Source organism: Ctenopharyngodon idella, chromosome 13, assembly GCF_019924925.1.
Source record: "Ctenopharyngodon idella isolate HZGC_01 chromosome 13, HZGC01, whole genome shotgun sequence".
NCBI lineage: Eukaryota > Metazoa > Chordata > Actinopteri > Cypriniformes > Xenocyprididae > Ctenopharyngodon > Ctenopharyngodon idella.
The window spans coordinates 35,102,258-35,115,475 of NC_067232.1; the positions used below are offsets into that span (position 1 = coordinate 35,102,258).

Sequence of the window (13,218 nt, forward strand, 5' to 3'; positions counted from 1 at the left end):
CCAATGAGTGCGTCGGACACCAGCTTTTATATGAGGGAGAGAAAACCTTGTTCCATTCATTACTAAACAGGGGCTTCAATAAAACGAGCTCTGGTTGCTTTAGTCTATCTCGGCTGTATTGATGATTATGTTAATGAGCAGATCTGTACAGATAATGCATCTAATTCAAAGGCAGCATTAAATAGCATCATGTCAATTGTGTTACAACTTTAACAAAACTCTATCAGAGGGCATGTCAATTTTTTTTTCTTTTTTTTTTCTTTCTTTTTTTTTTTTTTTTACTTTTGAGCAGAGATGAATTTAAGCGATAGAAATAAATTAGGCTTATATGAAGACCCCTGGGTATGCAGGTATATAACTTGATAAGAGCAATTTATGCTTTGCTCGAGGGCACGAATTCAGATCTTTAATTGACTTTAAGATGAAGACGTGTCCTATATTTTTTTTTCTTGATGACGTCTAATGTCTAAATATTAGGGCCTATATTAGGTGTTTACATCTTCATGAAAGTCTGATTCCTCAAAGTAAACTGACCAACTTTTCAAAAGTTTGTTAATGCGAGGTAGAATCTGTTTTTGTTTTATTTTGAATCGTACATAAATGCCGCTGGTTAGTATTGTACTGCTTAAAATCAGATAGGCAGTAAAAAGAGCTTTAAAACTTAAATTTAAAAATAAGTTTAAGATAACTAGAAGCTCAGTGGGCGATCTCTGTGTAGTTTTTGGTTAACTGTGTTAAAGTTAACTTCGAGTGTTTGACTGTCCTATATGTATTTTACTGTGTGTGTGTGTGTGTGTGTGTGTGTGTGTGTGTGTGTGTGGCTACAGTTCTGAGTTTGCTAGGCGGTGACATCCCTAACGAATTTGCGTCGCTCATGCATTATCTCGTTCCATATGTATTTTTAATATATGCCCTCGGGCATAAAGTTGAATTGGACTGGAAAAAAAATCTCCTTTGTGCAAATTCTCAACAATGTTAACAAGAGGGAGAGAGACGGTTCATTTATTCAAAGGCCAATTTATTCCAGCAGGAATACTGCAGCATAAGAAAATCAGAAATATACATAGAATTTATTAAACTCTGTGGTCCAGCGCTGTTCTCTGTTTTCGTCCTCCGTGCACCGAAGCATCGTATCAATAATGTCTCAACTCCAGCTTAGCATTGTTTTGCAAGTATCGAGTGAGGAGAAGGAGGGCAGAGCTCAGGGGTGAAAAAGTCAGAAGGACCCCCCCCCCCCCCCCTCTCTCTCTCTCTTCTCTCTCATCTCTTTCTCTTTCTCTCTTTCTCTCTCTTCTCTCTGATGAATGCGGCCGAGCCAGTTTGGATCACGTTGTTTTCCTCGTACTGCGCTGATAAACGCGCGGCCATATGAGCCTCAGGTGCCGTATGAGCGGAGGGACTAGTTAACAAGTAGTTAACCCCTTCACTGCTGTACCTTCATTCTGGAGGATCCTGTTTAGAAGTTTTGGGTTGTTTGACTGCTACCACTTTATATTGTATGTGTATAATTACCACACTAATGGAAAAAAATAATAATTTGACATAATAGTAGGCCTATATCTTGTATTAAGTAGTGTATTATAACAAAATTAACGCTAACGTAAAGTGTGACACACACACACACACACACACACACACACATATGCATCTTCAGGCACATTTTTTACTAGGTGAATTTTTTTAAGCTATGTTTCAGACTGTTTCTCTAATATTGATCTGATCACAGGCTTGATCAATCTTAAAGTGTATGTTTGTATAATTAGTTCTAGACTGGATTTATGACAACAGGACGCAACAGGTTACCTAGTACTCAATTAACTTGAAACTCATAAAATGAAATTGGTTGTTTCTGAATTAAAATTATGAAATACTAACTCCATTGGTTAAAAAAAAAGCTACTCTCACATAGTTTTTTTAATGGAAAAACTCTTAATTCTCTAAAATTCTTTGTGTGATGGTAATGACAGCAGTATAGACAGTGATTTTTGTTATAAAATACTAAATTTATTGAGATTATAAATTAACTGAAATTATGAAATTAATTTAGGAAATAATGCAAAGTTGAATTTCTCTGTTATTAACACTTTTTATGCATTTATTATCAAGGAGAAGTTAAAAAAAAGTCTGGGTAAGGGACAAACCCGAAATGAAATTATGTCAAATTCAACGTTTCAACCTTTTTAAAAAAAGAACTTATAAAGCTACAATAAAAGTATAAATCTATTATAATGTAAACTTTAAAACTTGCTAAGACTTGGTTAAAGCTCGAATGATTTTCTTTTCTTTTCTTTTCTTTTCTTTTCTTTTCTTTTCTTTTCTTTTCTTTTCTTTTCAATGTAGGGGACAGAAAAGTTTTCCCATTTTAAGAATCACCCATATATCATCTTTTCCCTCCCCTTATTTGCTATAATTATTGTTTAAATATAAAAAGTGTGCTGTGTTATAGAAATTAGTCAGATTGGTTTTGAAACAACCATTTATCAACTAATATATTTAGTGTTGTCAGGTCAGAGTAATGACTTTATCTTTTGTTTCGGCATGTTTATTGCCTTCTTGTGCCTCAGCGCAAAGTAGGATAATTTGTTTTCCGATTGGCTGGCTTATGGTAACTTGTCTGTGACGTGTTTGCTCCGTGCTGACGCTCAAAGTAAAGAGTCTGAATGCATTTCCATGGGCTGCAGCGTTTGCACAGTTGTCTTTAATTGCAGAGAGGCACTGCCATTTGCTAATGAACTCAACGCCATGAAATCCTCTGCAGTGCTTAAGACTTCAGTACTCGAGGGCTCTTTAGATTATTCCATGCGGCCTGAAGAGGGGTTGAAATAATTGAAATGCTGAATAGTTTCTCTGTTTGCAGTTTCCTTTCTGTTTTGTTCAGGGACAATTTAAAAACTAGGGGTGTTATTACAGAGTAAGCTATGTTATTGATGTATGGCGTAGAGGCCACACAGAAGTTGTGTAGTTTTTGTGTTTAATAATTTGTGATTGAAAATATAATTCTATAGTGAATAAGAACATTTAAAGGGTTGTATAAATAATGTCACTGTTTCCCTGTCATGAGAGATTCTTTTGGTTGTTGTTATATCCTAACCGTCGAATGTATCACTTGTGCTCAAGCAAACATCTTTTTGCACTTTTGGATAAGAACTCAGCACACAAAATCTGTTTTTATTCTCTCTGTTTATTATGTCTTTTTTTAAAGTGCAGACTGAAGTGCATCTTTTGATAGTACAATAGTTGTGGGCAATGTTAAAATGTGCTGTAATCATAGCTTTTGTTGAAGTAATGAGAAGGTGAGATCCCTCGTTCTTTATCTGAACAAATGTGGGCTGTTGTCAACGATTCAACAAGTGTTATAAAGAGCAAACGTGACTGTTTTACCCTGTGAAAAAGTGGCACAGGAATATCTCATATATGTGATTACTCTGATTTATTAAACTGAAAACAGGTAGTTTAATAACTGCTCTTTTTAAGTTCGTGAAAATTAAAATTACACTTAGCATGAAAAAACATATAATGTTTCTTCATGCTAAGTGTAACTTTCTCTCTAAATTATATTATTTAGAGTTTTTCTACAGACTTCTTTGCAGTTATTCTATAGGGTTTTCCCCCCCCCCAACTTTTAAGAAACGAAACTAGAGGATTCTACTCCAAAGTCTTTTAGCCAGTGAGGTGAAAGCTTTTGTAATTAAAGGAGATGTGTGATTATCCTATAGTGCCATTAAGGGTGACTGTACTTGTTTCTAAACGAGATCTCACCCACAGGCCATTTTAAGAGATTTCGCTTTCTCTGTAGAGCAAAACTCCCTCCTCCTCAATTTTGCTGGATTTTGCTTTGTAAGATTTGTTAAAGGAGGTGTTTGGGGTATTGGACTCTTCTAGCATTCGCCCTCCCTTTCTGTGCATGCCATTACCACATCCATTCATTTAAGAAGCCCTAATGTTTTTCAGCAGAGTTGAACCAACAGCCACGTGGTCTGTTATCAACATCGAGGATCTCAGCCTTATCAACAAGCTGGGGTAAACAAATAAACAAGTGTCCTGAACAGATTTAGTTTTTGGTTGCAATCCACTGGGCAAAGTTCATGTGTGAATCTTGTGCTTCCCAAGTATTTCCCAGCAGAGCTTGAGTATTTTAGTGAGCTTGTTCAAGTGTCCTTGCTAATCTGGTTTGATGAGGCATATAAAACTCTCTCTCTCTCTCTCTCTTTCTTTCTCTCTCTCTCTCTGTCTCTCTCTCTCAGTCCGTTTTGTTGTGCTATCTAGATGAAGCCAGAACCAAAAATAGTACAATGTGACACTGGTGAGTCTGTGTTAAAAAAAATAGAGAGAGTGAGAGAGCAGTCACTGTGGCATGAAATTGTAAACATATACTGTTTATGAGTTTTCTTTCCCCTGTGAAGTCTACAGTAACCTGAAACATTTTTCTTTATTATTATAAATGAATTGGAAGCCCAATATTCTTTGCATGAGTGCGTGTATAATGTGCAGAGAAAGAGAGCTTCCATCTAAGACCCAACACAATGAAAATGCAATGAATTGGAATGCCTCACCGATCATAGCAGAATCAGAATTTCCAGCAAGGAAAATCTTTTCATGGCGAATTAAGTGGTGGAGGAAGAAAATGGTAATGAAAAAAAAAAAAAAAAAAAAAAAAAGGAAAGGCACAGATGACAAACGCTGCTCCCTGGGCTACGCACTGCAGATTTAAGAACTTTAGCTAAAGCTATGCAGAATAGAATGTGGAAAATTGAATTTACTAAACAATTAAGCATTGAATTAATCTACATCCTGCACTGGAGAGAGGGAAGGACATAAGGAGGGAGAGAAAGAAAAAGAGCAAGGGAAGAGAAAATGTGAAGGGGGAGGGGAAGAAGCCCCCCCACCAAAAAAAAGACAAAAAAAAACCGCACTGAATAAATTCTAGCTAGCTCATTAGAGGGACAGTGAATATATCAAGTGTGTTGTTGTGTGCAGCAGACAGCATTCTCTCCGCCACAGCACTCATCTCTCCTGTAACCATCTGCATCCACACCGCCTCCACCCGCTGTTCATTTTGGCCCACATATTTACTCCTTCGCTTATGCGCCTGTGCGGTTTCCTCCGGGTGTCTGCTCGATGGTGGACTGCTCTGCGTTTTGGGTGTTTTTTGGTTTTTTTATTAATTAACTGTTAGATCTGTGGTGGACGAGATTGTTGGGGCAGTTATAAATAGACTCGAGTACACCCTGGAGATGTCACTCACCCTCGGCCGAGACCCTCCCCCATTCCCATGGGGCCGAGCGTCAGCCTCCCACAAGCCCCGCTGCTCTTTTGTTCAATTACAGTTAATGCAATAGTTTGCTATTTTCTCCATTCTAATTATATTTTCAAGTGGGATTTGTTGTGCGTAAAAAACATCCTTTTACGTGTGGAGACTCTAGGGTTCTCGGTCTCCAGGGTGCTGTACCATTCTTTTCCACAAAGCTCTGAATAAACAAGTTCCCTCCATTTTTTTTTTCTCCCTCTCTCTCTTTCTTTTACAAAGAGTTGTAGAAACTGGCAATTTCAGTTTTAACTGTTTGCTCCCTGGGCATGTGTTCTAGATTACCTCTTACGGCATACTTTTGGTATGCTGCAGAATACACCATTTTTTTTTAATTTTTTTTTTGTGACTGTTTCTGGACATTATTTTAATATATATATATATATATATATATATATATATATATGTATATATGTATATATATATATATATTAGTCTCTTCTGCTCACCAAGGCTTAATTTATTTGATCCAAAATACAGCAAAACAATAATATTGTGAAATATTTTTACAATTTAAAATAACTAACTTAATGTTGCAAAAGCTTTATATTTCAGATAAATGCTGTTCTTTTGAACTTTCTATTCATCAAATAATCCTGAATTTTTTTTTACACAACTGTTTTCAACATTGATAATAAAAATAAATGTTTCTTGAGCAGCAAATCATCATATTAGAATGATTTCTGAAGGATCATGTGACACTGAAGACTGGAGTAATGATGCTGAAAATTCAGCTTTGCCAATACAGAAATAAATTGTATTTTAAAGTATATTCAAATAGAAAACAGTTAATTTACATTGTAAAAATATTTCACAATATTACTGTTTATATTTATATATAATAGAGTGTCTGGCACTATTACGCCTCACAAGTCTTTAGGAGACTTGTGGCAAATATATCAAATGCAGTTTGGTTTGTTCCATAATTTGTTTTAATTTTTTTTTTTTTTTTTTAAAGATTTATTTTGTGGTTTTTATTCCAAGAGTACAGTAAATAAACGAGATCAATATTTATATGTTTAGCTACTTCAGGAGTGTCATAAAATCAAAAGAGCTAAAACTTTCTCTTTTATATTTTTTCTCTATGCATTTATCCATACATCCATCCATTTTCCAAACTGCTTGTCCTTTATACATATATGTTTATGTTTACATTTAGACATTGTTATGAATAATGAAACATTTGACCACATTCACACATGAATACATTTTTCACTTTTTTTTCACAGCTATTTTTGTGAATACATGTAGTAATCTGTGGGTGCAAAACTCTTCTCAGTTTTCCACAGAAATGGAAAGTTGTAAAGCCATTCCTGAAGTTCTACTCATTCGCTTATTCAATATTGTGTCTATTTTGATTATACTTTCAGCTATCAGTAAGAATACTTAACTAAGTTTAGCACATTATTCCATGTTTAAATCCTGAGAACTGCGAATATTCACCTCAAAATCTGCATTTAAAATGCAAAAAAAGATTTCCTGGGCCTGCTCTTGAGCATTGTCATCTCTGATCCTCGTCTTTCTACATCAGAAAAGATGCTGCGGCCTTCATCTCATATTTTCCTCCCACACTAATGTTACTTTTGTGGAGGCACCCAGTGATAAGAGGCAACATCTGTTTTGTTCTATAGTACAAGTAGGCCCTGCATGGGGCTGAGTGTGTGCAGGCCCCGGCTCGCCATTGTTCCGTCCACTTCTCTTTATCCCCATGTCTGCTCCATTTGCCACATACCATCCGCCCAACAGCTGACACTTTCTCTCTATTATACACCTAAGCTTAATTGTCAATAGGATTTCTCTCTCTTTTTTTTCCTCCTCCTCTTCCCAACTTCAAGGAGAATGGCTCTTATTTGATTTCATTTTGATTCGCTAGGCCAGCGACAAGCGAACAGGCACACACGCACTCTCACACATATACCCTCCCTCGCTCTGGGATATAAGAGAGATGACTGACTGGCTCTTGTTGTATTCAGAGATCTCAAGTTAGCCAGTGCATGTGTGTGGACAGGCATACACATCTTAGCTGCTATTGCTAATACTTCTTTCATTGTTTTTATTTTTTGGTTTCTGGATTATGGATATCCTGTCTCGGGTAATACAACATTTTTATTTTACTTTGTGTTAATTAAAATAGTGCTGTTTTCTTTTTACAGTACCTGCCTTCTGTTTGGCCACATTCTGTTTGTTTTGTGAAAGTCTAAGGAAGCCAGCGACTGTGTGGTGTCATTAAAATGCTTGGTCCATAAGTCTTGTGAGCTTTGCTGATTGAAGGTTGTAGGGATTGGTAAGAGGATGAAAAACAATGAAATGAGGAACATCTGATAAAGCCAGCTGCCTTTGTAACATGGGACTGTAGCGTGTTCATGTTTCCCTGTGATCTGATGCCTGATTGTGAGCTTTACTCTCTGTCTGTCTCTCTCTCCCTTTCCGCACAGACCTCATGGAACAGAGACCATGATGATACAGCTTCTACACGCTCCGGGGGCACACCGGGACCATCCAGCGGAGGACACACATCGCACAGCGGTGACAACAGCAGCGAACAAGGTAAGGTTCTGAGACATCCTTTGATGCATATGTAAGGGATAATGTACAGTCAGCCCGTCATTATCATAAAATAAACCCTGAGAGTGTCATCAGGACTGTAAATGATCTTGCATGTTAAACAGCTACTTAAGTAAATCGAAGGACATGGAATATTGATTTAGAAAGAGTCCACAGAGTGAAACGAGAAAAACTAGCAGAGTTAGGTAGAAAATATGGGATCAGTTGTATAGTTTGCACAATACTTGATCGCAGCATGACCGTGATTGACCAATCAGAGTCAAGTATTCCAGAGGGCAGTGTAAAAAGTATGTTTCTATGAAAGTGTCACTGTCTGACGATGCAGATGTGTCTATTTGAAGCCAAGCTTGTGTATAAAGAGAGAGTTAAAGCAGATGTTTAGGCCGGTGATGTGGCGTAGGTCCATCAGCTGGTTGTGATAAGGCTGCATTAATGAACCTTCCTCTGGGCCCATCTGGATAGGGTGTCTGAAGAAAGCCGCTGGTGATGACAGTCTAACAAAAGAGATTTTACACTGATGGAGCTTTATATGTTCTGTTATACTCCAGTCCAAGATTTTTGAATTTTCAAAGAGAAGAGATATTTTCTCTTGGATATCTTCTTGGTAGGATTTCCCTCTCAAAGGAGTGAAAGCCAGCTTCACTCACTTCTTCATGTCAGTAAAATTCAAACCGTAAACAGAGTCATCAGATGTTCGCCATGGCGATTGGCTAGTTGTGTGGTTTAGCCAATGAGAACTGGTGTAGGAGGTGCCGACTGGAGGAGTGGAGGAGGGTTTCAAGCAAACTGTAGGCAAAAAGCAACTTCATTTATTATTGAAAGGGATGTCAAGGCAGCAGTTTGAGGGCTGCACAGCCAGCAGGCAAAGCAGGATGAGAGCAGAAAGGACCACATTATGTTCCAGATGACTGAGCAACGATTTATATACCAGCGCCGGTTTTCCCCCTCCACAGAGAGGGAGAGCAATAAGAGAGAGGCCGGCCTGGCCGAGTCGGTCAGATGGCCGATGACTAATGGCCGGTTGCTCGCCACACTCTGATTGGATGCCTTAATGAGCACATTTTGTGCCGAGTTTGGGCTCCTGCTTACGGTGACCTTTGCTCTTTATTGACCAAAGTGACACGTCATTTTTCACATACTTCCAATTATCGCCAGGCTTTTAATGTCCACCCCCCTCCTTCCTCCCCTCATGTTCCCTCACCCCAGTGTTTTGGATGAGTGTTTGTTGTGTCGTGCGCTAGCAGGAAGGGCCGCTGTGAGGCTGAGCTATGAACCTGGATGTATGCTGAGTTTGTTCAGCGTGAACAAATGACCCGAGCGCTTCAGCCCCTTCGGTCTTATTCACGCCAGTGGAGGTTTAGTGGAAGTATTATGTTAATGTGGGTTAATTGCTGATTGTGTAAAGCAGTGCTGCTAACCGCATTAGCATGTTCTGTAAGGAGTGACTTCATAATCCCAATAAGACCATTATTCTGCTGTTAGCCAAGAAACTCATGCCAATATGTCCCCAACTGGTCCCCTCGCTCACTCTCAGACTTTTTTTCGGAGACTGTTTCTTTCCATGTGCTTACACTTATAATTAGCTTTAACAAGCTATCTACCTTATAAATATCTATAAAACCACTGAAAAAAGTCGTGTTGCTACTGCGTTTTTCCTGCATCTTTGAAATTAAAACTGGAGTGAATGAAATGAGAATGGCTTCCATGCAATAACAGCATCATAACAAACCTTCAAACTGTACCCACATGCATAACATTGTACATCTGTAACCCATCAACGTAGAGATTGGCACCATAGCTGATGGTTCTAGTGGTTGCCATCCACACCATGTTTTCCATACCGCACCTAAATAGCATCTTAGTACGACTGAGGACAGCATTTTCCTTGTTCATGATTCCGTGCCCTTCAAAGTGCATGTGTCCCCCTCTAAGGCGGGAGAATAAAGCCCGCTCCTCCCTCACTGCACTCATAGAAACTTTCTTAGCGGAGTCCAGCAGAGACTCAGTCCGGCCCATCTCTAATTAGACCCCGTTTATTAGCGTAGCGTGCTCGTATGCACCCGCCTTTGTTTAACAGCTGCCCTCTCGGGGGACATCTTCTGGAATTGTATCTTGAAGCCATCTTTTCTGAGCATCCACCCTCAGTGGCTAAAAAGAAAACAAATCATTATTATGGACTGTTGAGTATTGCTCGCTCTGGATGCTTGGCAAGACCAGCGCCCACCCAGATTAAAAGAGACACCCTTGGGCTGCAGGGAGAACCAAGGCGATATGAACCCCTACCAAAAAAGGGCAGGGCGCGTGGAAAATGACATGCTCTCACATACGCAGAGATCATGCTGAGTGTTTTGAAAGGCTTTGGGTTTCTCTGCCTCATCAAAGGGTCTGGGAACAAGGTGATGACTACAGGAGTCAGATATGTATCAGCAATTACCAGGACCCATTTGCGAAAGGCCCCATGTGTGCCAAGTCAAATAGTTCCTGTGAGGCTCTTGTTATTGTCTGCATAAATTTACATGCAGAGCCATGGACTCCAAAACTGTACTGCGGTAAGAATGTGGGAGCCAGTCAGAGCTTACTCAAAGCGAGGTAAGAAGTTCATTTACTTCGACCAAACTCTTCTGGAATGACTATTGACGAATGTGACCATTCAGCTGTGGTGTAAACAGCTCAATGTACTGTAAAAACCCACTGAAACGGCCTAAGATGTGTGAAAAATTTGGAATGTGCTTGTACAATATATACAGGTCAATGAACAGTACTGTGAATGTTACAAGGACTCACTTGGTGCTGTTACTTGTGTCGAGAAAAGCTGCAGCTAAACTTCATGCATCAAACTAATCATTATTTTGTCGGATTGATTGTGGTGAGTGCTGTTGTCATCATTGACTTAATGGTCAGTTTGCTACCGGCCTGTGTGAAGGTCAGTCTGAGCAAGAGATCTCATTGGCTCCTGGCCACCATCTCTGCTCTGCGATTGGCTGACATCTGAGACTGACCAGCAGACACGGCCTCTGACAGGATGCCAGCGAACCTCTAAGGCTGGATCCGCCCACCGAGCCCCCGCCTCACGTGTTTGTCAAAGTCACCCGTTAATTGCAACGATTGTCCAGCAGACTGGAAGAACCCTGCCCCTTTCTCTCTCGCTCTTTCTTTCTGTCTCTGAGTGCCGCCTGCATGCCTTTGCATTTCTCATGTGCTATTTTCAGTGCTCTCCTCAATTGCTGAGTGCACTACAATGCTGATCACTTTCCTTTTTGATTTTACAGCAGGGTCCTGGCTTTGTTTAGCTCAGTCACTTTGAGCTGTTAGGAGGACGCTTCTCCATTCGCTCGCTGTCTAGATGCCCTTGCTCTTTGACTTTGTTTTTTTGCTTTAATCGTGCCTGGTGTGTGCGAATGTTGTGCTTCAAAGAGCAATAGGAGCTGTATGTTGTCATTCAGGTGTAGTCAGTCAGCGGTTGTTCCTGCCTCACTAGATTCTCCTCTGTGCATGCAAAAGTGCTGCACGCAGGAGGGGGAGGCTGAACGCTCTGTGCTCTCCCCGTGTATCAGTGGCAGCACGTTGGTGGGGTAATCTGGTTAAATCAGAGGCATAATGGCTGATAAAAGGTGTGCGGTTTTTATAGTGCAGGGATCTAAGACCGGCACCGGGCGGCCCGAGCAGCCCCTGCTGTTTTTCTCTCTCATTCACATCACACATCACATCATGCACACCCACAGAAGGAGCAGGGAAGAAAGAAAGAGAGGGAAAGGCATAGAGAAACAAGGGATCACAGGAAACAGAGCAAGGTACCAATTCCAGTAAGTGTTTGGGAATGCACTGACAGGAAGTACGAAATCAAAGAACAGTTTTTATTTCACACAATGCATCATGTTCTCTCTTACAAGCCCCTTTGCATGATGCGCTCATGAATTTCACATTGTGCCAACAAATGGCTGAATTTTGCCATTATGTCAAAGTCATAGAGGGACATATATGGAGCTGTGTCCTCAGGAGTCACTTGCAAATTTTGTTAGGTTACCTAGGGGAAGGACAGCGTGGGGAACCTAGGGGAATCTGAACCACTGGCGTGTTTATGATCCCGCTGAATCTCAGAAGTGATGGCACAACCAACAAAATCTACCGCTTGTTTCTCCGAATACGATCAGCACCAATGGCTTTATGGCCCCACTCCTGATAAGACTGTAAGTACGCATAGCGGTCCCATGGTGAAAAAAAGGGGAAACGCCACTGGTTCCCACACCAAGGGACAGTTTGCCTTTGGGATTAGGCTGATGTCCTGTGTCATGTGGGAAAAAGGAGAGTGAAAAGTGAGAAGGTGCAAGCAAACAACCTTCCCCCCCCTCCTTTCCCCATATATCAGTTGTTTCTTCTGCTTTCCTAATCATTGCCTTTAACTAGCTTTCATAGCCTGATTGAGCACCTTGTCTCTGGGCAGATAATACTCATAAAGCTGGTATGATAAAGTGTCACTGTTGTGTTTGCTCTTCTGTTTGCTCTGGGATTTAACTACTGCTGAAGTACTTCTCTTATCCCCCCACCCATGACCATGTGAACTCTTGGGAGATGGATGGCTATAGCGCTACTGACATCTTTTTCTTCCTCTATCTACTCATTCTCTGAGCTTGGTTTAATGTGATAATGTGGCATCTAGTTTTTTTGTTGTAAAGACTTTTTGTAAAGGTTTTTTTGTAATTGTTGTGCCTCTAGTGGTACCAAACAGAATTGAAATTAAGCATTTTCTCAACCAATGGTGTGGGGTGGGACTACTTGTTTATTTGAGAAATGGAAGAGTGTTTTAAACATGTTTAAAAGCCATCATTATTTTTTGAAATTGTCTTTGGTACCACCGGTAGTGCAGAAGTTCCACACTTCACATTTTAAGGAGTTTCGGGTTGGACTCATTTGCTATGTGATGTTCAGTTTAAGTGGGAAGCAGGCGTAAATTTAGATCAAATGCTATAATTGTGGTGTGTTAATGATGTAGACACTTTGCATCTGTCTCCATGTGTACAGGAAGTCCTTCTAAACCAATCCTCCTTAACTTGCCAAAACCAGATTTTTGGTGTTTGCTGAATATTCCCTTCACAGCCACTCACTGTCATCATCGCTCATCTGCTTGTACGTTCTCAGAACTTGAAATTCTTTCATCTCTTTTCTGATGTTCTGGTTAGCAACATTGCTGTATAAGATCAGATCAACTGTGGAATTGTTGGTCATCAGTAGAATACTGATAATTGTTTATTAAAGTAGCTAGTGGGAAAATACTTTTTTTCAGATAAATACTCCAGCTTTCCACTTCATTCATAGTTGATAGTCAGATGCAGGGTCACTGCTGAGAGGGG

The 13,218-nt window shown here is 39.9% G+C and overlaps 1 protein-coding gene across 2 annotated transcripts in view; it reads left to right on the top strand.

The window, feature by feature from the left end:
* Positions 1 to 13,218, top strand: part of meis1b (Meis homeobox 1 b) — a 66,802-nt gene that overhangs the window by 6,115 nt on the left and 47,469 nt on the right. For both annotated transcript variants that reach the window (XM_051917699.1, XM_051917700.1), the window contains exon 7: positions 7,741 to 7,852. In XM_051917699.1, the coding sequence (XP_051773659.1) occupies positions 7,741 to 7,852 (112 nt within the window). The remainder of the gene's footprint in view (positions 1 to 7,740; positions 7,853 to 13,218) is intronic.